Source organism: Aegilops tauschii, unplaced genomic scaffold (assembly GCF_002575655.3).
Source record: "Aegilops tauschii subsp. strangulata cultivar AL8/78 unplaced genomic scaffold, Aet v6.0 ptg000076l_subseq_5457420:6198992_obj, whole genome shotgun sequence".
Classification (NCBI taxonomy): domain Eukaryota; kingdom Viridiplantae; phylum Streptophyta; class Magnoliopsida; order Poales; family Poaceae; genus Aegilops; species Aegilops tauschii.
Genome location: NW_027332479.1, coordinates 237,371 through 259,831, shown reverse-complemented (window position 1 = coordinate 259,831; position 22,461 = coordinate 237,371). Strand labels below are relative to the sequence as shown.

Sequence of the window (22,461 nt, the reverse complement as noted above, 5' to 3'; positions counted from 1 at the left end):
TAAATTATTTTAATCCGAGTTACGGTTGCAAAGTGATAGCATTGATCATCTTAACATATTCTTTGTAAATAATAAAGACCAGGGACCTAAACGGTCTGAAAATAGAGTGAACGGGGTCTACTATAGCTGAATGTGGAATACTAACCAGCGCCCAGATGCGCGCGACAGTGGATACAGAAGTTGGGCCAAAACCCAACAGATGGAGAGAAAGAAGAGGGACTTAATACTTGACCGCGGGTTATTTAAAAAACATCAGGAGCTTTTTATAAAACTACGACGGCTGAAGTGTAGAAATACCCCATACTTTATTAGTTATTAACTGTTGATTTTGGTAAATAGTTTCATATAAGGGTTATCTTAGCTTGCAATTCAGTTGAAAAAAAAAAACTCAGCTTAATTGTACTGACGGCTTTCTCTTTGCCAGTTTTCTCCTCCAAAAGCAAACGCACGTTACAATGAGAAGCAGTAGTGCAGCAGCTATAGGCAGTGTAATGGTCAAGACCAAACCTGTCCTCCTATGTCTTGTTTGTCCTGCAAACAAATACAGTAATATGTGGATTTCAGACGAGGCGCATCTTAATCATAGCCACCGATCAAGCAGGAAGGAATAACCATAAATGCCAGCGGGAGAGGTCACTTGTGTTTCTGAAACTCACCTTCTCCGGTCAACGCTGGCGCCGGCGCCGGCGAAGGCGGCAACATGGCCAGGAGTTGTAGCAGTGGGTGTCCAGAGAAGAAAGAATACGTCTCGAACCGGAAGTTGCAGCGCACACCGAAGACTCTCCCGCCTGGCTTCCCGACAAAATACTCGGGGGTAAATTCCCCAATTATGTCCCGGCCCGTCCGGCAGTCGGCCGCCGTCATGTTTGACAAAAAATTCTAAAAAATTTATCCTAGATTCTAGATAGAAAGCTTTGCCACGCTGCAAAGGTTTGAACTTCAAGACATCTTTTATGTGAGAGAAACAAAAAAGAGAAATTTCATATGGAAAGTTAGTTGTGTTGCACAGATCTTAAAGCAATATTGGACAGCCAGGATACCAGGGCCGGGGTGCAGGTGTTCTAAAAATCCACGTCCCTTATCGTAGCCCTCCCCCTCCTCCCCTGTGCCGAACCGCCGGGTCAGGTCCTTGGCCGCATAGTCGGCGGTGGCGCCGCCGCAGCCCCCGCGCTGACGTTGTTATAGTTAAATGCGATGAACACCTCCGCGCCGTCGTCGTCGTTGGCACTGGCGAGGAAGTCGTGGTTGGAGTAGTGGAGGATGCAGGGGTTGTCGAACATGGTGGCGCGCATGTTGAAGGCGCAGATGTATTCACTTGACGCTTATCCAAGTTCCGAACTTTTAGGTACTGGCTATTTGGAAACCATTGAATCTGTTAGCATTTTGGATGTACTTGCTTGATGCCATGTCGAAGAACTATGAAGTGTTTATGTGTGCGCGTACAATTTCCACTCAGATCTTTGAAGTTGCCCAAGGATATGAGTGGCTTAGGAATTCTAAATTTAGAAATGATGAATATAGCTCTGCTTGCTAAGTGGTTCTGGAAAATGGAGACAGAGGAGGGATTATGGCAAGATGTCATAAAGAGAAAATATGAGGGGGATAGATGCCTATCCAGGGGCACTAAAAAAACCTGGAGATTCTCAGTTTTGGTCTAGTCTGATGAAAATTAAAGAAACCTTCTTTAGATTTGTGAGAAAAGAATTGGGAAATGGGGAAAATACTAGATTCTGGGAAGATATATGGGTTGATGATAAAAGCCTTAAAGAAGCTTATCCTAGGATCTATGACCTGTGTTTTGATCATAATATTACAGGAGCTGAAGCCATTCAAAAAGGTTGGAGAGGATTTAGGTTTAGGAGGACTTTATATGGGGAAACCCTAGAACCATGGAACAGTCTAAAAAGTAGATGTGAGGAAATTGAAATGAAGGATGATAAAGATAAAACAATGGAATACTTCAACTTCATGCACAACCAGGGCGGGGGAGGTTGTACATCCATACAAACACGGGCCATGTTCTATGGTTGGTGTTCTGGTTGCCGAACGGATTCATGCCATCGGTACACGCGCCGAGCACGATGTTCCTTGCATCACATTCGAAATACCGATAGAATCCGTTCAATGATCTCCTCTGTCTTCCATCCTTGACGTGTCTTAGCTTCGGATCATCTCCATCGTCGGGCTTCTTCCTCTCCGTGTGGCAGCGCATGAGCTTTGCTTCCTTGGGATCTATGAAATACTGCTGGAGATGGGGAGTGATCGGTAAGTACCATACAACTTTCTGGGGACATTTCTTCCCGGCCTTCTTGTATCGAGAAGCATTGCACACCGGACAGCTTGTTTTTTCCGCATGCTCCTTTCGATAAATTATGCAATCGTTGATGCATGCATGGTATCTAACGTGCGGTAGATCAAGAGGGCACATGATTTTCTTGGCCTCATCCACACTATTAGGACCTAGATTCCCCGCGGGAAGAACATCCTTTAGGTACTTGAGATGCTCATTGAGGCTAGTGTCGGTTCATTTGTTTTTAGCCTTCGTCTTCAGGAGTTGGAGCGTGAATCTCAAGCGGGTCACCTCAGGATTGCAACCATCATACAATGGAGTGTTCGAGTCTATCACCAGTTGCTGCAGCTTAGCCTCATCTCTAGAAGCAGCTCTCTCAGTACTCGTCTCCTTGCGAAGTAGTGCTTGAACATGAGGGTCCCGCACGATTGAACTTAGTACCGACGAACTCTGCGCCGTGGTGTCCACATTCTCTCCGCCGCCATGTCCGGCCCCTTCTCCTCCGCCATGTCCGGCCCCTTCTCCGCCGCCATGTCCGGCCTCTTCCTCGCCGCCATTATCGATCATCTCTTCGTCTTGCCCCGTGTCGTCATTGCCTGCCCCGTCGGCGTCCTCAACATCATCATCCTCATCTTCAATTAACCACCGAGTATAGCCATCCATGAAATCAGTCATGAGCAGGTGCACTTCGACACGACCATTGTCATAGGGGTCGAGCCAAACTATTCCTTTGCATCTTCGACACGGACATAAAACCTCTGTCAGGTTACTTTCTTTCATGTCCTTCACCGCCGACCGCAACCACCTATCCACCACTGTTCCACTTACCATCATGAACGCATCCACGGTAATAATAAAAAAATCGATTATAAAAATGCATGCATGCATCAAAGTCATACAAAAATTCGGCATGACCTTCCCTAAAAGTAGGAGATATAGATCTAGAGTTTGCCCAGAATTCGCCGAAACGGAAATAAATCGACATTTCGGCAAAACATAGGCAGCTCACAAGCACACAATTCGGCGTCAACTCATGCCACACACACAATTTCCATCATATCGCCCGATTATCATATCGCACACACATACACATATTTCCATTCTTACAAAAGCATGAATTTTTAATCACCTGTATATATCTCGAGATCGAGCACACGGTGGAGATGATGATGTAGTAGGGACATCAAAAGTGGACAAAGCTCTTCTTGACGAAGCTAGATCTAGATAGGGGGTACATAGGTAACTTCACTAAATGCTACATCTACCTAGCTAGCTAATTTGGGAGGAGACAACTTCAACTAGTGGAGGGGGAAGGAAAAAGAGAAAGAAGATGCATTAATGGAGGTGGTGTAGTTAGCTAGGAGTAATAAAGAGAGAGAAAGGTAGGTAGAAGAAGGAGAGTAATGGGGGAAAAGTAGTGAGGAAGAAGCAAAGTGAAGGAGAGAGGAGGTGGGAGGTGGGGAAAGATAGGAAGAGGGGATGGGGGAGGGGGAGGGAAAAATGTGGTATATGCTTCGGCTTAGCAGTAGTGCGGGTGGCAAACCGCGCTACTGCTAAAGTAATAGCAGCAGCGCGCTTTTGGCACACGCGCTACTACTAAGCGGGGCCCGCCAAGTGGCCTGTTTCAAAATTAGCGGTAGCATGACCCAAAAAAAGTGCGCTACTCCTATTACCTTATCAGTAGCGCGGTTATCTCGAGCATGCTACTGCTAAACCTAGGGTGGCGGGAACTGTCGGTGGATTTTAGTAGCAGCGTGGTTCCAACGGGCCGCGCTACTGCTAACTGGATAGCTGTAGCGCCTCTTTTTCTCCCGCGCTACTGATAATTAGCAGTAGCGCATGTTTCTGTACTGCTCTGCTGCTAAGATTCTATGTATAAGGTTTTCCCTAATAGTGTTAGGATTTCAAGAGCCAACTCAAAAGATAGGTTCCAGAGGGAGTGACTGATCGCATTACAGTAAGCCTTTGAAGCAAAAAAGATGGACGGACCCCAAACAAATCTGCAATTATCATAGCCAAATAAAGAATTTATTCAAAACCATGGATGATAATATATCAAAAAATAGAATGGGAGTACAAGAGATGCCATTACAGTTTTATTATTATTATAATCCTTAAGAGTACAATTAATGTCGCATCAACATATTTTCTCCCGGATAAAAACAAACATTATATTACTGAGAAATATCATGTGGTGCTACCAACGCAGCGTTCAGTTTAACCAGCATGGCCAATTCATTGTTTTCATTGACCAAAGCCCCCACGGCAGGCATATCAACTAGCTCAGAGCCGCACTCGTTGATACAATCATATGCCATATCCACACAACTGACAAGCTCACTGGACTGTAGCTTGTCCTCATCGCCTTGGTAATCCCTGATCATGGCATCACATATCTTCAGGATGCTCAACACAGTGTCATAATCCACCTCACACAAGCTGAGGACGCGCATTGGCACCGTGCCTTTCCTGGTGTTCTCCAACATTTTCTTGACCGTGCTGCCGGTAGCAGTGACTCGACCCCTAAGGATGTCATCAGCGACTAGCAGCAGTTCACGGAGGTCCATAGCCTTAGTGCTTCGATTGTCTGACTTGAGGGTTGTTAAGCAGAATTCCTCTGTGACAGGATCCACATGGGGGTTGTTGAACGAGGCGTTCTTGCACGCTCTTACCATGAGGTCGGTCGCCTTGGGCTTGCCACCACCAGAGTCATCGGCTTGAGCCATCATGGTCATAGAAAGGAGCATGAAGACAATGGCGGAACAGATGATGGTGGCCATCGGTGTTGGTGTCATAAATTGTTGCAATACTTGCCAGAAGCCTTGAATTGTACTGCAACCTAGAGAGGTGGGGATAAATGGATATAGAAGAGTGTGTAGGGGAAGTTTGATGGATATGACTTATGGGAGGTTGAGATATATTTATACTGCGTAAGGTGGGGTTTCATAAATGCATTATACAACTTGGTCATGGATATGCCTATGATTAGTGTCCCAATCTATGCACAGATATGTTACTGCTGATTTTGGATCTCCTTTATTAATGATGTTTATTTTGCACATCTTGCTTCCATAGGTTCATTAATGCAACACATCTTGATCACGGATATCCAAATTATTAGTGTCCTGTGAATGCACACAAATATGTTGCTACTCAGTTTGGATTGTGAAAGTATTTTGGAAGCGTAGAACCCTTTGTCTTGGGCCGCATTGTATATATTGGGAAAAAGCCTTGGTACACAAGTTACAGAGAGAGATCGACCAAAGGGTTCATTACAGAGAGATACGGGAGAAGAGGAGATAGAATTTAGGTACAAGTTAAACATCCTCTCCTAACCTTATACATCTCCTATACAGTTATTGTAACACTCCCCCTCAATTTGAACTCGTCTAATCTTCTCTCAGTAAGAGGTTTAGTAAACCCATCCGCAAGTTGATCCCCAGTGGGAGTAAACCGAATTTCAAGCAGCTTTCGAGCTACTCTCTCTCTCTCTCTGACAAAATGAAAATCAACCTCAATATGTTTCATCTGTGCATGAAAAACGAGATTTGCTGAGAGATAAGTTGCACCAATATTTTCGCACCATAATCTTGCAGCCTGTGGAGCTTTAATTCCAAGCTCATAAAGTAATGTTTGTGTCCACATCACTTCAGCTGTAGCATTTGCCAAAGATTTATATTCAACCTCTGTACTTGACCTTGAGACAGTAGCTTGCTTTCTTGCGCTCCATGACACAAGATTTGATCCCAGAAACACAGCAAAACCACCAGTAGATCTCCTATCATCAGCACACCCTGCCCAGTCTGCATCAGAATATGCAGTAACAAGCAAGGAAGAAGACTAGACAATCTGAAGTCCAAGCCCTTGAGAATACTGGAGATACCTTAGAACGCTTTTAACTGCTGTCCAATGAGTAGTTCTAGGAGCATGCAAATATTGACATACCTTGTTCACTGAATAAGAGATATCAGGACCTGTAAGTGTCAGATACTGTAAGGCACCTATAATGCTCATGTAATTTGTTGCATCCTCTGGGCCAAGAACTTCTCCACTGTCAACTGTAAGTTTTTCTGAGGTAGAGATTGGTGTGCTTACTGGTTTGCAATTCTCCAATCCCACTCTCTTTAGAACATCAACTGTATATTTCTCTTGTGAAAGAAGTATGCCATCTTTGATTTGCTTTACCTCTATGCCAAGAAAATAGTGAAGATCACCTAGATCCTTGAGAGCAAATTCAAGTTTTAAATCCTTAAGGAAACAAGCAGTGGCCTCTTGACTTGAACTAGCAACAATTATATCATCAACATAAACAATCACAAAAATAGTGATATTGCATTTGCTATAAAAAAACAAGGATGTATCTGCCGTGGATGATGTAAACCCAAGATGTTGTAGTTGCATGCTCAACCTAGAATACCATGCTCTTGTAGCCTTCTTTAGACCATATAAGGCTTTATCCAACTTACATACATAATGTGGTGTGTTGTGATTTTCATAACCTGGTGGTTGCCGCATGAACACTTCTTCCTCAAGAACACCATGAAGAAACGCGTTCTGAACATCTAGTTGTCTTAAGCTCCAACCTATGGAAATAGCAATGGACAAAACAAGACGAATAGTAGTTGCTTTAACAACAGGGCTAAAGGTATCATCATAATCAATTCCAAACCTTTGCTTAAAACCCTTTGCAACCAACCTTGCCTTGTACCTGTCTATACTTCCATCAGATTTTCTTTTAATCGTGTATACCCATTTACAATCAATCACGTTAGCACCATGTTGCGGTGGTACTAGATGCCAAGTCTGATTTTTTATAAGTGCATTATATTCATTATCCATGGCTTCCTTCCAATCCTTGTTAGCGTAAGCATCATGCAAATTAATAGGTTCACCAGTATTGGCGAGAAAAGCACGCTTAGTTAGATTATACTTTATTGTACCATCACTGTATTGTTTTTCCTTGACAATACCTGACCAAGACCTTCTGTGTCGACGAAGAGGTGAAGAAGACATAGGAACAACTGCAGTTGACTGTGGCGCAACGTTGCCCACCGAAGATTCAGGCTGATGTGGCTCCTGATCCGAGGAAGATTGGGGCTGCTCCACATCCGACGCGCAGCCACGATCGACTGGCGAGTCGGAACCAACCGGCGGGTCCCGCGTTGTCGCGACACGGTCGGCTGCTAGGCCCCCTGGCGACATGGCAGCCGTGAACTCGCTCTCCCCCCCCCCCCCCCCCCCCCCCCCGCGCGCCTCGGCCGATGGGTGTCTCGGGGCGTGCGACCGCCAGTTGGCGTGACGTGCCTGGATTGGTGAGGTCCGCCTGGTCTGCGGCGCTGTCGGCCACCTGGGTGTGCAGCAGTGGCGAATCAGCACGGGATAGCGTGTCGCCCAGCGCTGCAGTCTACCACGGATCCGTCTGGGATCGTGCGCTGTCAGCCGAATCAGCACCGGAGGCCGTGCCTTTTTGTCTGTTGTGCACATAAAGTGACGGCTGGAATCTGCACAAAAGGCATTAGAAACACAAGTTTCTTCGGATTTTTGCACATGATCATGGTCAGTTAATTCACCCCCGTGATCAGGAAGTGTAGCATAGTCTGGTAGAAGTGCTATTTCTGCATGAAGAAAAGCTCCTGCATTGGGATGAATTTTGGAAAAAGGAAAGAGTGTCTCATCAACGATAACATCACGAGAGATAGAAATGTGTCCAGTAGATATTTAAAGACACGTGTATCCTTTATGAAGATTACAGTACCCAATAAAGACACATTGTGTGCATCGAAACTCAAGCTTGTGATGATTGTATGGACGTAAATTGGGATAACAAGCACACCCAAATTTTTTGAGGTAATTGTAATTTGGCTTTTGATGATACAAGAGTTCTAAAGGAGTGGAGTTGCCAATAACCTTGCTGGGAAGGGGATTGATGAGATATGTAGCTGTGATAAAGGCCTCATCCCAATACTTGAGGAGCATGGACGCATGAGCTAAAAGAGAGAGACCAACTTCAACGATATGACGGTGTTTGCGCTCAGCAGAGCTATTCTGCTGATGAGCATGAGGGCAAGACACATAGTGGGTAATCCCAATGCTATAGAAAAAGGAGTTAAGTTTCTCATACTCCCCTCCCCAGTCACTTTGGACTGATAAAATTATTATATCAAAGTGTCCCTCAACAAGTTTCTGAAATTCTTGGAAGATGGAGAAGACTTCAGATTTATACTTAAGCAAATAAATCCATGTAAACTTGCTGTAATCATCAATGAAACTAACATAGTATTTTTTCTGCCAGAAGAATCTCTGGCATGACCCCATACATCACTGAAAATAAGTTCTAAGGGAGCATGAGACACACTAGTTGACTTAGGATAAGGAAGTTGATGGCTCTTGGCACATTGACACGCTTCACAAACAGACTCACTATTTGAACTATGTGACAAAGGAAGATTGTCTTTATTGACTGCTTGCCTAACTATGACTGATGAGGGATGTCCTATTCTTTGATGCCACCTTGCCAAAGAGGGCTTGATGACGGAGTAGACTTGACGACGCTTGCGGCTAAGTGCTCCGGATGAGATGGGGTAGAGTCCTCCAATGCATCTACCGTGGTAGAGAAGTGCCATCGTTGCCCGGTCCTTGATGAAAAAATAACGATGGTGAGTTTCAAAGAAGACATTGTTATCGGTGGCTAAACGAGACATAGAGGCAAGATTTTTGTCAGCTTGTGGAACATGGAGAACATCCCTAAGAATTGGATCATGTTGAAGATTAGGGGAATTAAGTGAAGATTGACCAATGTGACAAATATCTAAAGGAAATATTCCCTAGAGGCAATAATAAAGTTGTTATTTATATTTCCTTATATCATGATAAATGTTTATTATTCATGCTAGAATTGTATTAACTGGAAACTTAGTACATGTGTGAATACATAGACAAACAGAGTGTCACTAGTATGCCTCTACTTGACTAGCTCGTTGAATCAAAGATGGTTAAGTTTTCTAGCCATAGACATTAACGATAGCGCGCCACGACAAGACCCTTGCCAGGCCCGCACCAACCAAGTCTCCACCGCCATTCACATGCAGCTGCCAGCCCGACCAGCTGGGCAGGCACCTGCGTGGCAACATGCAGCTTCCAGGCCAACTCATCAAGCGCCCGCATGGCGGCATGCAGATCTTCGTGAAGACCCTACCACCGCGCCACCTCAGCTTCCTGCCTGCCTACATGGCGCCGCACGCATCGCTGGCGAGGGCGCGTGTCGAAGCGAGGAGGAGCGGCGACAGACGGGACGGGCCTCGCCCCTGTCCCCGATAAAGTTAGGGGACACCTCAGCGGCGCATTAAATGCGTCTTGTCCTGTAATACGAGCGATATGTTCATAGCACTGTGCGCCTTTCCACCTCCTGTATGCCACTGTGGCAGCCCCTTTCGCCTATAAAAGGAGGCCCATGGCATACTGGAGAAGGATTCGGCTCTTTGGAACCATGCACTCACCACAGCTAGTTCGAGAGCTCAAGAACTCTCTGAAATACACCAACCAAAGCAGGACTAGGGTTTTACGCATCCTCGCGGCCCGAACCTGGGTAAATGATCCTGGTGCTAGTTACTAATCCTGCTCTTCTTACAACCCTGCGCCCCGACAACCGTAGTAGGGATTCTTGTGATCCCATAGGTGTCGTTCCACACCGACATCTTTGGCGCGCCAGGTAGTGTTGGAAATATGCCCTAGAGGCAATAATAAATGGTTATTATTATATTTCTTTGTTCATGATAATTGTCTATTGTTCATGCTATAATTGTGTTATCCGGAAATCATAATACATGTGTGAATACATAGACCATAATGTGTCCCTAGTAAGCCTCTAGTTGACTAGCTCGTTGATCAACAGATAGTCATGGTTTCCTGACTATGGACATTGGATGTCATTGATAACGGGATCACATCATTAGGAGAATGATGTGATGGACAAGACCCAATCCTAAGCATAGCTCAAAGATCGTGTAGTTCGTTTGCTAGAGCTTTTCCAATGTCAAGTATCTTTTCCTTAGACCATGAGATCGTGCAACTCCCGGATACCGTAGGTGTGCTTTGGGTGTGCCAAACGTCACAACGTAACTGGGTGACTATAAAGGTACACTACGGGTATCTCCGAATGTGTCTGTTGAGTTGGCACGGATCGAGACTGGGATTTGTCACTCCGTATGACGGAGAGGTATCTCTGGGCCCACTCGGTAATGCATCATCATAATGAGCTCAATGTGACTAAGGAGTTAGCCACGGGATCATGCATTACGGTACGAGTAAAGAGACTTGCCGGTAACGAGATTGAACAAGGTATTGGGATACCGACGATCGAATCTCGGGCAAGTAACATACCGATTGACAAAGGGAATTGTATACGGGATTGATTGAATCCTCGACATCATGGTTCATCCGATGAGATCATCGTGGAACATGTGGGAGCCAACATGGGTATCCAGATCCCGCTGTTGGTTATTGACCGGAGAGGCGTCTCGGTCATGTCTGCATGTCTCCCGAACCCGTAGGGTCTACACACTTAAGGTTCGGTGACGCTAGGGTTGTAGAGATATTAGTATGCGGAAACCCGAAAGTTGTTCGGACTCCCGGATGAGATCCCGAACGTCACGAGGAGTTCCGGAATGGTCCGGAGGTGAAGAATTATATATAGGAAGTCCAGTTTCGGCCATCGGGAAAGTTTCGGGGGTTATCGGTATTGTACCGGGAGAAGGGTCCCGGGGGTCCGCCGGGTGGGGCCACCTGTCCCGGAGGGCCCCATGGGCTGAAGTGGGAAGGGAACCAGCCCTTAGTGGGCTGGGGCGCCCCCCTTGGGCCTCCCCCTGCGCCTAGGGTTGGAAACCCTAGGGGTGGGGGGCGCCCCACTTGGCTTGGGGGAGAAGCCACCCCCCTCCCTAGGGGTGGGGGGCGCCCCACTTGGCTTGGGGGAGAAGCCACCCCCCTTCCCCCTTGGCCGCCGCCCCCCCATGTAGATGGGTTCCAGGGCCGGCGCCCCCCTCCAGGGGGCCTATAAATAGTGGGGGGGAGGGAGGGCAGCACCACCACAGCCCCTGGCGCCTCCCTCTCCCCCTGCAACACCTCTCCCTCTCGCAGAAGCTTGGCGAAGCCCTGCCGAGATCCCGCTACTTCCACCACCATGCCGTCGTGCTGCTGGATCTCCATCAACCTCTCCTTCCCCCTTGCTGGATCAAGAAGGAGGAGACGTCACTGCTCCGTACGTGTGTTGAACGCGGAGGTGCCGTCCGTTCGGCACTCGGTCATCGGTGATTTGGATCACGGCGAGTACGACTCCATCAACCCCATTCATTAGAACGCTTCCGCTCACGATCTACAAGGGTATGTAGATGCACTCCTTTCCCCTCGTTGCTAGTATACTCCACAGATGGATCTTGGTGATGCGTAGGAAATTTTAAAATTCTGCTACGATCTCCAACAGTGGCATCATGAGCCAGGCCTATGCGTAGTAACTATGCACGAGTATAACACAAATCAGTTGTGGGCGTAGATGTTGCCAATTCTTCTTGCCGCTACTAGTCTTATCTTGTTTCGGCGGCATTGTGAAATGAAGCGGCCCGGACCGACCTTACACGTACGCTTACGTGAGACAGGTTCCACCGACTGACATGCACTAGTTGCATAAGGTGGCTAGCGGGTGTCTGTCTCTCCCACTTTAGTCGGAATGGATTCGATGAAAAGGGTCCTTATGAAGGGTAAATAGAAATTGGCATATCACGTTGTGGTTTTACGTAGGTAAGAAACGTTCTTGCTAGAAACCTATACAAGCCACGTAAAAACTTGCAACAACAATTAGAGGACGTCTAACTTGTTTTTGCAGCATGTGCTATGTGATGTGATATGGCCAGAAGATGTGATGAATGATATATGTGATGTATGAGATTGATCATATTCTTGTAATAGGAATCACGACTTGCATGTCGATGAGTATGACAACTGGCAGGAGCCATAGGAGTTGTCTTTATTTTTTGTATGACCTGCGTGTCATTGAATAACGCCATGTAAATTACTTTACTTTATTGCTAAGCGTGTTAGCCATAGAAGTAGAAGTAATCTTTGGCGTGACAACTCATGAAGACACAATGATGGAGATCATGATGATGGAGATCATGGTGTCATGCCGGTGACGAAGATGATCATGGTGCCCGAAGATGGAGATCAAAGGAGCAAAATGATATTGGCCATATCATGTCACTATTTGATTGCATGTGATGTTTATCATGTTTTGCATCTTATTTGCTTAGAACGACGGTAGTAAGATGATCCCTTATATAATTTCAAGAAAGTGTTCCCCCTAACTGTGCACCGTTGCGAAGGTTCGTTGTTTCGAAGCACCACGTGATGATCGGGTGTGATAGATTCTAACGTTCGCATACAACGGGTGTTGACGAGCCTAGCATGTACAGACATGGCCTCGGAACACACGCAATACACTTAGGTTGACTTGACGAGCGTAGCATGTACAGACATGGCCTCGGAACACGGAGGACCGAAAGGTCGAGCATGAGTTGTATAGAAGATACGATCAACATGGAGATGTTCACCGATCTTGACTAGTCCGTCTCACGTGATGATCGGACACGGCCTAGTTAACTCGGATCATGTTTCACTTAGATGACTAGAGGGATGTCTACCTGAGTGGGAGTTCATTGAATAATTTGATTATATGAACTTAATTATCATGAACTTAGTCTAAAATCTTTACAATATGTCTTGTAGATCAAATGGCCCACGTTGTCCTCAACTTCAACGCGTTCCTAGAGAAAACCAAGCTGAAAGATGATGGCAGCAACTATACGGACTAGGTCCGGAACCTGAGGATCATCCTCATAGCTGCCAAGAAAGATTATGTCCTAGAAGCACCGCTAGGTGAAGCACCAATCCCAGAGAACTAAGACGTTATGAATGCTTGGCAATCACGTGCTAATGATTACTCCCTCGTTCAGTGCGGCATGCTTTACAGCTTAGAACCGGGTCTCCAAAAGCATTTTGAGAAACATGGAGCATATGAGATGTTCGAAGAGCTGAAAATGGTTTTCCAAGCTCATGCCCGGGTCGAGATATATGAAGTCTCTGACAAGTTCTTCAGCTGTAAAATGGAGGAAATAGTTCTGTTAGTGAGCACATACTCAGAATGTCTGGGTTACACAACCGCTTGTCTCAGCTGGGAGTTAATCTCCCGGATGACGCGGTCATTGACAGAATCCTTCAGTCGCTTCCACCGAGCTACAAGAGCTTTGTGGTGAACTTCAATATGCAGGGGATGGAAAAGACCATTCCTGAGGTATATTCAATGCTGAAATCAGCGGAGGTGGAGATCAAAAAGGAACATCAAGTGTTGATGGTGAATAAAACCACTAAGTTCAAGAAAGGCAAGGGTAAGAAGAACTTCAAGAAAGACGGCAAGGGAGTTGCCGCGCCCGGTAAGCCAGTTGCCGGGAAGAAGCCAAGGAATGGACCCAAGCCTGAGACTGAGTGCTTTTATTGCAACGGAAGTGGTCACTGGAAGCGGAACTGCCCCAAATACTTAGCGGACAAGAAGGCCGGCAACACCAAAGGTATATGTGATATACATGTAATTGATGTGTACCTTACTAGTACTCGTAGTAGCTCCTGGGTATTTGATGCCGGTGCGGTTGCTCATATTTGTAACTCAAAACAGGAACTGCGGAATAAACGGAGACTGGCGAAGGACGAGGTGATGATGCGCGTCGGGAATGGTTCCAAGGTCGATGTGATCGCCGTCGGCACGCTACCTCTGCATTTACCTACGGGATTAGTTTTAAACCTCAATAATTGTTATTTAGTGCCAGCTTTGAGCATGAACATTGTATCTGGATCTCGTTTAATTCGAGATGGCTACTCATTTAAATCCAAGAATAATGGTTGTTCTATTTATTTGAGAGATATGTTTTATGGTCATGCCCCGCTGGTCAATGGTTTATTCTTGATGAATCTCGAACGTGATGTTACACATATTCATAGTGTGAATACCAAAAGATGTAAAGTTGATAACGATAGTCCCACATACTTGTGGCACTGCCGCCTTGGTCATATTGGTGTCAAGCGCATGAAGAAGCTCCATGCAGATGGACTTTTGGAGTCTCTTGATTACGAATCATTTGACACGTGCGAACCATGCCTCATGGGTAAGATGACCAAGACTCCGTTCTCTGAAACAATGGTTATGTTGAATCTCGGGCAAGTAACATACCGGTTGACAAAGGGAATTGTATACGGGATTGATTGAATCCTCGACATCGTGGTTCATCCGATCAGATCATCGTGGAACATGTGGGAGCCAACATGGGTATCCAGATCCCGCTGTTGGTTATTGACCGGAGAGGCGTCTCGGTCATGTCTGCATGTCTCCCGAACCCGTAGGGTCTACACACTTAAGGTTCGGTGACGCTAGGGTTGTAGAGATATTAGTATGCGGAAACCAGAAAGTTGTTCGGAGTCCCGGATGAGATCCCGGACGTCACGAGGAGTTCCGGAATGGTCCGGAGGTGAACAATTATATATTGGAAGTCCAGTTTCGGCCACCGGGAAAGTTTCGGGGGTTATCGGTATTGTACCGGGACCACCGGAAGGGTCTCGGGGGTCCACCGGGTGGGGCCACCTGTCCCAGAGGTCCCCATGGGCTGAAGTGGGAAGGGAACCAGCCCTTAGTGGGCTGGGGCGCCCCCCCTTGGGCCTCCCCCTGCGCCTAGGGTTGGAAACCCTAGGGGTGGGGGGCGCCCCACTTGGCTTGGGGGGAAGCCACCCCCTTCCCCCTTGGCCGCCGCCCCCCATGTAGATGGGTTCCAGGGCCGGCGCCCCCCCCCCTCCAGGGGGCCTATAAATAGTCGGGGGGAGGGAGGGCAGTAGCACCACAGCCCCTGGCGCCTCCCTCTCCCCCTGCAACACCTCTCCCTCTCGCAGAAGCTTGGCGAAGCCCTGCCGAGATCCCGCAACTTCCACCACCACGCCGTCGTGCTGCTGGATCTCCATCAACCTCTCCTTCCCCTTGCTGGATCAAGAAGGAGGAGACGTCGCTGCTCCGTACGTGTGTTGAACACGGAGGTGCCGTCCGTTCAGCACTCGGTCATCGGTGATTTGGATAACGGCGAGTACGACTCAATCAACCCCGTTCATTAGAACGCTTCCGCTCGGGATCTACAAGGGTATGTAGATGCACTCCTTTCCCCTCGTTGCTAGTATACTCCATAGATGGATCTTGGTGATGCGTAGGAAATTTTAAAATTCTGCTACGATCCCCAACAGGTAGGGGGCGCAATTGTGAGAATCTGGTCTAGTAGTCAGCCTAGCAGCTTTTCGTCGCCATGGCTCCCAAGAAGAAGACGGCCACGGTGATCGGCTCGTTGGGAGCCGTACGGCCCGTGCCGGTGCGGACGAGTAGTGGACCGGTCGCGGACAGGACCCGGGCCGCGGTCCGCGAGCACCAGCATCGCCCTGGCAGTCAGAGCCTGGCGAGCGGCGTCGTTCGCGCGCCAGACGACCGGCCGCACGTCGCCATATCCAAAGACGGAGCTGGGCCCCCGCAGGCGGCGCGGGGCCCTCCAGGGGTGTCGTTGTGCCACCTCCGGGCGGCGCAGCGACCTCCAAGACGCCCACACCGGCGACCACTGCGCGCTCTTCCCATGGTGTGCGCGCCGAGCAGCGTCACCACGCTGGTGGCCCTGGGCACCGCCGTGGGAACGGCCCTGTGGGATGAAGGGGTTCAGCATGCCCGCCAAAGTGCTGGCGAAGATGGCACGCAGCCGTTGGGTCGTAACGGGGCTCCTTCTAACGTAGTTAGAAGTCGAAGCGCGCCGCGATCCACGCGGCTGTCGCCGCCGCCCACGCCAGCAAAAGCTTTGGCGCGCGCACAGCTGCTCCTCGACTTCCCTCCTGTTGCGGAGAAGCTCGACGAGTGGAGGGCCACCATCCGGAGCCTCGTCGCCGTCACCAACAAAGACGATCCACGACTGGCGGGGCCCTCGGGTCGGCGCTCAACCGAGCCACCACGTGCTGGCGCTGGGAGGACCGGGGGAGCTGCGGCCATGGTGCACTCTCCTCGTCCTCGCTAGCCGCCGCGGGCATCTGCCCATCGTGACGACGCTTGTGATAACATATCTATAGCGTCGTCCAACCCGCGGACCCACCGCGACCAGCGCCAAGTTCTTCGAGAACGAGCTCACGAAGATGCTCGGACCACCATCGCGCGCCTGCGCGATACACGCCACCAGTCGGACAAGCGGGCGGGACCTGCCATGGACCTCCCAGCACCGGGGGGCTCCGCGGCCTACCTTACGAGGTGGGCTGCCCGGCCTTCACCCGTGAGCTGCAGCAGTTCCAGTGGCCGTCCCACCGCACGTTCAAGCCCGACGTCGGCGAGAAGTGCACTGGCAAGACCCATCCGTCCGTGTTCCTCAGCATCTACACCATCGCAATGCAGGCTGCTGGAGCTCGCGACGACAAGGTGCTTGCCAACTATTTCCCGCTGGCACTGAAGCCCAATGTTATGTCCTGGTTGATGCAGTTGCCAGCGGATTCCATTTCTTCTTGGTCGGATCTGTGCCATGAGTTCGTTGGCGCCTTCACAGGAGGCCACCAAGCTCATGGCCAGGCCAGTGATCTGCATATCATCCCCGACGTTCATCCCGCCGATGTGATCAGCGTGTTCCATCAGAACGTGCGCAACCGCAAGATGCGTGAGCCGGCGATGACCAAGGTTAAGGATGTGGCCGAGCTCTACGTTCTGGCTGATAGGTGCGCCCGGGCTGAAGAGGGAAGGAAGTACCCCGGCGAAGACGCCGGTGCGGAAACCGACTCTACCGATGAAGACGCCGCCACCCCGACGAAGAAGGGTCAGCGTCGCAACAGGAAATGCAAAGGCAAGGCCGTGCTTGCCGTTGAAGGATCTGACGACACCGGCGCTGCCAAGAAGGTCAAGGCAGACGCCCCGGGCTATGAGATTGCCGGGTGCGCCGCCTGCCGGGGCTTGGCGGCTATCGACAAGCCAGGAAGCTCCGGCAAGCAATACTGCAAGATCCACCGCACCAAGGGCCACGACCTCCGGAACTGCCGACAAGTCGAGCTGCTTGTTGAGAAGCAAATAGCTGAGTACGAGAGGCGGGACAAGGAGAAGGACCAGGATGGTGCCGAGGCATCCAGCAAGAAGCGTGGCGGCCAAGGAGGCTGCCGCGGCAAGGACAACCAGCAAGAGAGGCCCGCCCGGGGCCGTGACAAGAAACAAGAAGACGATGATCACGACAAGGACGACGAGTCCAGTGAGCAAGAGTTCCAGAAGGCTACGGAGGCCATGTGCGTCGATGGTGGCGCCTCGCTGCATACTTCTCACCGCCAGCTCAAGCAGTGGGCGCGTGAGATTACAGCAGCGGAACCATCGTTCGACGCTCAGAAGCCGTTGAAGTGGTCCAGCACGCTCCTCATCTTTGACGCCGAGGACCACCCTGACCGCACAACCACGGTCGGGTGTTTGCCATTGTTGGTCTCGCCAAAGATACGCAACCTCAAGGTGAACAAGATGTTGGTTGATGGCGGGGCCGGCCTGAACTTGATCTCGCCTGTTATGATCAAAAGACTGCAAATTCCTGATAGAGACCTCGAGGAAACGGGTATGTTTCAAGGGGTCAATCCGGGGAGGAGATAGCCGAAGGGGAAGGTCACACTGCCCGTGACATTTGGAGGAGAGTTGAACTAGAGGACGGAGAGGATCATCTTCGACGTGACCGAGATCCCCTTGCCCTACAACGGGATCCTCGGCCGCCCGGCACTAGCCAAGTTCATGGCAGCATCACACTACACCTACAACATGCTAAAGATGCTCGGGCCGTTGACCATCATCTTCGTCCCCTCTGACAAGGAGGACGCGCTGATCTGCGCCGACCAACTCTACCGGGAAGCAGTTGCAGCAGCTGCCGTCAAGGCACCTGCTCCTGCCGCTGGAGGCCCGGAAGGGAAGGGGAAGTCCGGCAAGACCTCTCGCACCCACTCCGGCAAGCACGCCTCTTCGGAGTGCTACGCTACCATTGAGGACGTGCCAGAGAGCTCTACCGGCAAGAGCAAGAAATCCAGAGCCGAGCCACCGCAGACCAAGAAGATGTCCGCCAGGGAGGATGGCATGGGAGCGGCCTTCACCATAGGCTCCACCCTCGACAACAAATAGGAAGGCGCGCTCGTCACCTTCCTGCTGGTGAATGTCGACGTGTTTGCGTGGCAAGCATCCGACATCCCCGGTGTTCCCAGGGAGGTGATTGAGCACCATCTAGCTGTCTGCCCTCATGCGCGGCCCGTCAAGCAGAATGTCAAAAGGCAGGCTCTGGAGAGGCATGAGTTCATCACAGAGGAGATCAGGAAGTTGGAAGCGGCAGGTTTGGTGAGAGGAGTGCTCCATCCGACGTGGTTAGCCAATCCGGTAGTGGTGCGCAAGGCGAATGGGAAGTGGAGGCTGTGTATTGATTACATAGATATCAATAAGGCTTGTCCTAAGGACGCCTTCATGTTGCCGCGCATCGACCAGATTGTTGACTCCACGGCCGGGTGTGATATGTTATCATTCCTCGACGCCTACTCGGGCTACCACCAAATCTTCATGACAAGAGAGGATGAAGAAAAGACAGCATTCATCACCCCATGTGGTACGTATTGCTTTTTACGGATGCCTTTCGGGTTGAAGAGTGCTAGCTCGATGTTTGCAAGAGCAGTCCAAATTGGTTTTGAACCTCAGCTCCATAGAAATATGGAGGCATACATGGATGACATAGTGGTCAAAACCAAGGACGGGCCAACTCTTGTGCAAGATCTGGAAGAGACATTTGCCAACCTGCGCAAGATCAACCTTAAGCTGAACCCTGAGAAGTGTGTCTTCGGCGTTCCGTCCGGCAAGCTTCTCGGATTCTTTGTGTCGCAGTGTGCTACCTCTTGAGCACTGCGTTGGTTTTCCCTTGAAGAGGAAAGGGTGATGCAGCAAAGTAGCGTAAGTATTTCCCTCAGTTTTTGAGAACCAAGGTATCAATCCAGTAGGAGGCTACACGCAAGTCCCTCGCACCTACACAAACAAATAAATCCTCGCACCAACGCGATAAGGGGTTGTCAATCCCTACACGGTCACTTACGAGAGTGAGATCTGATAGATATGATAGGATAATATTTTTGGTATTTTTGTGATAAAGATGCAAAGTAAAGAAAGTAAATAAAAACGGCAAAGAAATAGCTATGTGTTGGAAGATTAATATGATGGAAAATAGACCGGGGGGCATAGGTTTCACTAGTGGCTTCTCTCAAGAGCATAAGTATTTTACGGCGGGTGAACAAATTACTGTTGAGCAATTGACAGAATTGAGCATAGTTATGAGAATATCTAGGTACGATCATGTATATAGGCATCACGTCCGAGACAAGTAGACCGACTCCTGCCTGCATCTACTACTATTACTCCACACATCGACCGCTATCCAGCATGCATCTAGAGTATTAAGTTCATAAGAACAGAGTAACGCTTTAAGCAAGATGACATGATGTAGAGGGATAAATTCATGCAATATGATAAAAACCCCATCTTGTTATCCTCGATGGCAACAATACAATACGCGCCTTGCTGCCCCTACTGTCACTGGGAAAGGACACCGCAAGATTGAACCCAAAGCTAAGCACTTCTCCCATTGCAAGAAAGATCAATCTAGTAGGCCAAACCAAACTGATCATTCGAAGATACTTGCAAAGATAACCAATCATGCATAAAAGAATTCAGAAGATTCAAATATTGTTCATAGATAAACTTGATCATAAACCCACAATTCATCGGTCTCAACAAACACACCGCAAAAGCAGATTACATCGAATAGATCTCCACAAGAGAGGGGGAGAACATTGTATGAGATCCAAAGAGAGAGAAGAAGCCATCTAGCTAATAACTATGGACCCGAAGGTCTGAGGTAAACTACTCACACTTCATCAAAGAGGCTATGGTGTTGATGTAGAAGCCCTCCGTGATCGATGCCCCCTACAACAATGTGCACATGCACTTTTTATGGCCTAGCTAGATCTATGTATGTTCGTGGTGTTGCATATGTTTGTGGTGTTGCATATGTGTTTGTGTTTGGAGGTGTACCGGTATTTGAAATGCGATAGTTGCCAATATTTTGCCGGAATGTTGATTCATTTCCGTTTCGGCGAGAATTTTGGCATTAAGCATTCTTTTTGGTCCTATTTTTAGGGAAAGTCATGCCAAATTTTTTCTTGGTTCTAAAATATCGTTTTGCTCTACCCCGCAGGCGACCATGGTCCGCATGATGACCGAAGGCATCGTGAATAGGTTTTTGAGGTCCACGAAGGCCGAGATGCTTCAAAAGAACGAGACGGAGATAAGATGTCCGTGGCGAAGATGCAAGCTGAAGAGCCTTATTGCGGACCCGGAATCCTGGCAGGTGCGGGACCACCTGCTCTTGCGTGGTTTCATGGATGGCTATCGGTGGCAAGGTGATGAAGATGACTACGAAGTCGTCCATGGGGGCCGGGCAAGAAATGAGGAAGGGCAGCAAGACAACCACCACGGCTCGGGCGGGCGAGAAGACGAAGAATCCCCAGGAGATGATCACGACGGTGATGCTGTACACAGTCATCATGTAGAAGATGCAGGACATGATGATGAGGAAGATGCCGGAGCAGACGCCGGGCATGATCATGAAGATGATGATGCCGGCGGAGCAGACGACGCTGGACCATCGATGGGCTGGGTGCAGGACCCTCATATTCAAGAGCTGCTTCTCAAGCAGACGGCTAACGCAAGAGCTGCCGCCCGAGAGAAAGCCAAGATGGATCAACTTGAGTTAGACGCGGTTACTCCATTGTATGAAGGATGCAGGCCCGAGGATACCCGCCTGAAAGTAACGCTCATGGCTCTGGAGATGAAGGTAAAACACAAAATGACCGACGCATGCTTCGACGAGAACATGTCATTCTGGCACGAACGTCTTCCCAAGGGGAACAAGTGCCCGCCCAGTTTGGAGGAGGCGAAGAAAATCGTGTGTCCTCTGGATTTACCGCACGTGAAATACCATGTGTGCATGAACAATTGCATCATTTATCGGGACGAGCACGCGGAGTCTACCATATGTCCGGTGTGCGGCGTCACTCGATACAAGAAGAGGAAGAAAGCTCCTCGAAAAGTGGTGTGGTACTTTCCGATCACTCCTCGTCTGCAGCGGTATTTCGCGGACCCTAAGGTAGCAAAGCTCCTGCGTTGGCACGCGGATAGGGAGGAGAAGAAGCGAGAAGATGACGCAAATGATCCGGAGATAGATAAAAAAGACAAGATGCTGAGTCACCCTAAGGATGCGAGCCAGTGGCAAGCGTTGAACTTCGAAGACCTAGAATTTGGGAACGATCCAAGGAACATCGTGCTGGGCGCGAGCACTGATGGAGTCAATCCGTTTGGCAGCCAGAGAAGCACACATAGCACCTGGCCTGTGTTTGTGTGGATGTACAACCTTCCCCCCTGGTTGTGCATGAAGAGGAAGTACATTCACATGAGTATGCTAATCGAAGGACCGAAACAACCAGGGAACGACATCAATCTGTATCTGGGGCTGCTGAAAGAGGAGCTTGACACGATGTGGAAAACGCCAGCCAATACGTGGGACGCCGCAGAGAAAGAATATTTCCCTATGAGAGTCGCGCTGCTCACGACGGTGCACGACTATCTCGGTTACGGATATGTCGCGGGGCAGGTGGTCCACGGATTTTCTGGATGTGTCAGGTGCATGGATGACACAACGTATCGCCAGCTAGATAGAGATCCCGGGTCTTTGAAAACCGTGTTCATGGGACATCGAAGGTGGCTTCGCGACGATGACCCGTGGAGAAAACGCAAGGATCTATTCGATGGTGAAACCGAACCCCGAGGACGCCCGCGTACGAGGAGCGGCGAGGAAATAGACGAGCTGTTGAAAAATTGGAAAGACTGCCTACTGCCGGGAAAGAAGCAAAAGGCGCCAGAGCCGGGAAAGAAGCGAAAGGCGCCAGAGCCGCTGCTGAAGGTATGGAAAACGAGGTCTGTTTTCTGGGACTTGCCATACTGGAAGATCCACCGTGTGCCTCACAGCCTTGAT

The 22,461-nt window shown here is 49.2% G+C and overlaps 2 protein-coding genes across 2 annotated transcripts in view; both read right to left on the bottom strand.

The window, feature by feature from the left end:
• Positions 1-4,464: 4,464 nt before the first annotated feature.
• On the bottom strand, positions 4,465-5,070 carry LOC141028344 (uncharacterized). The gene has a single exon (XM_073506084.1). The coding sequence runs from the start codon at positions 5,068-5,070 to the stop codon at positions 4,465-4,467; it is 606 nt and encodes a 201-aa protein (XP_073362185.1).
• An 899-nt stretch (positions 5,071-5,969) lies between these two features.
• LOC141028343 (uncharacterized) overlaps positions 5,970-22,461 on the bottom strand; it is a 41,906-nt gene continuing 25,414 nt past the window's right edge. Inside the window, exons 2-3 of the mRNA XM_073506083.1 lie at positions 6,236-6,264; positions 5,970-6,068 (exon numbers count right to left, since the gene is read on the bottom strand). Of these exons, the coding sequence (XP_073362184.1) occupies positions 5,970-6,068; positions 6,236-6,264 (128 nt within the window). The remainder of the gene's footprint in view (positions 6,069-6,235; positions 6,265-22,461) is intronic.

Excerpts from the sequence above, each read along its gene's own strand:
- LOC141028344 (XM_073506084.1), bottom strand. The coding sequence starts at position 5,070 with ATGGCCACCATCATCTGTTCCGCCATTGTCTTCATGCTCCTTTCTATG.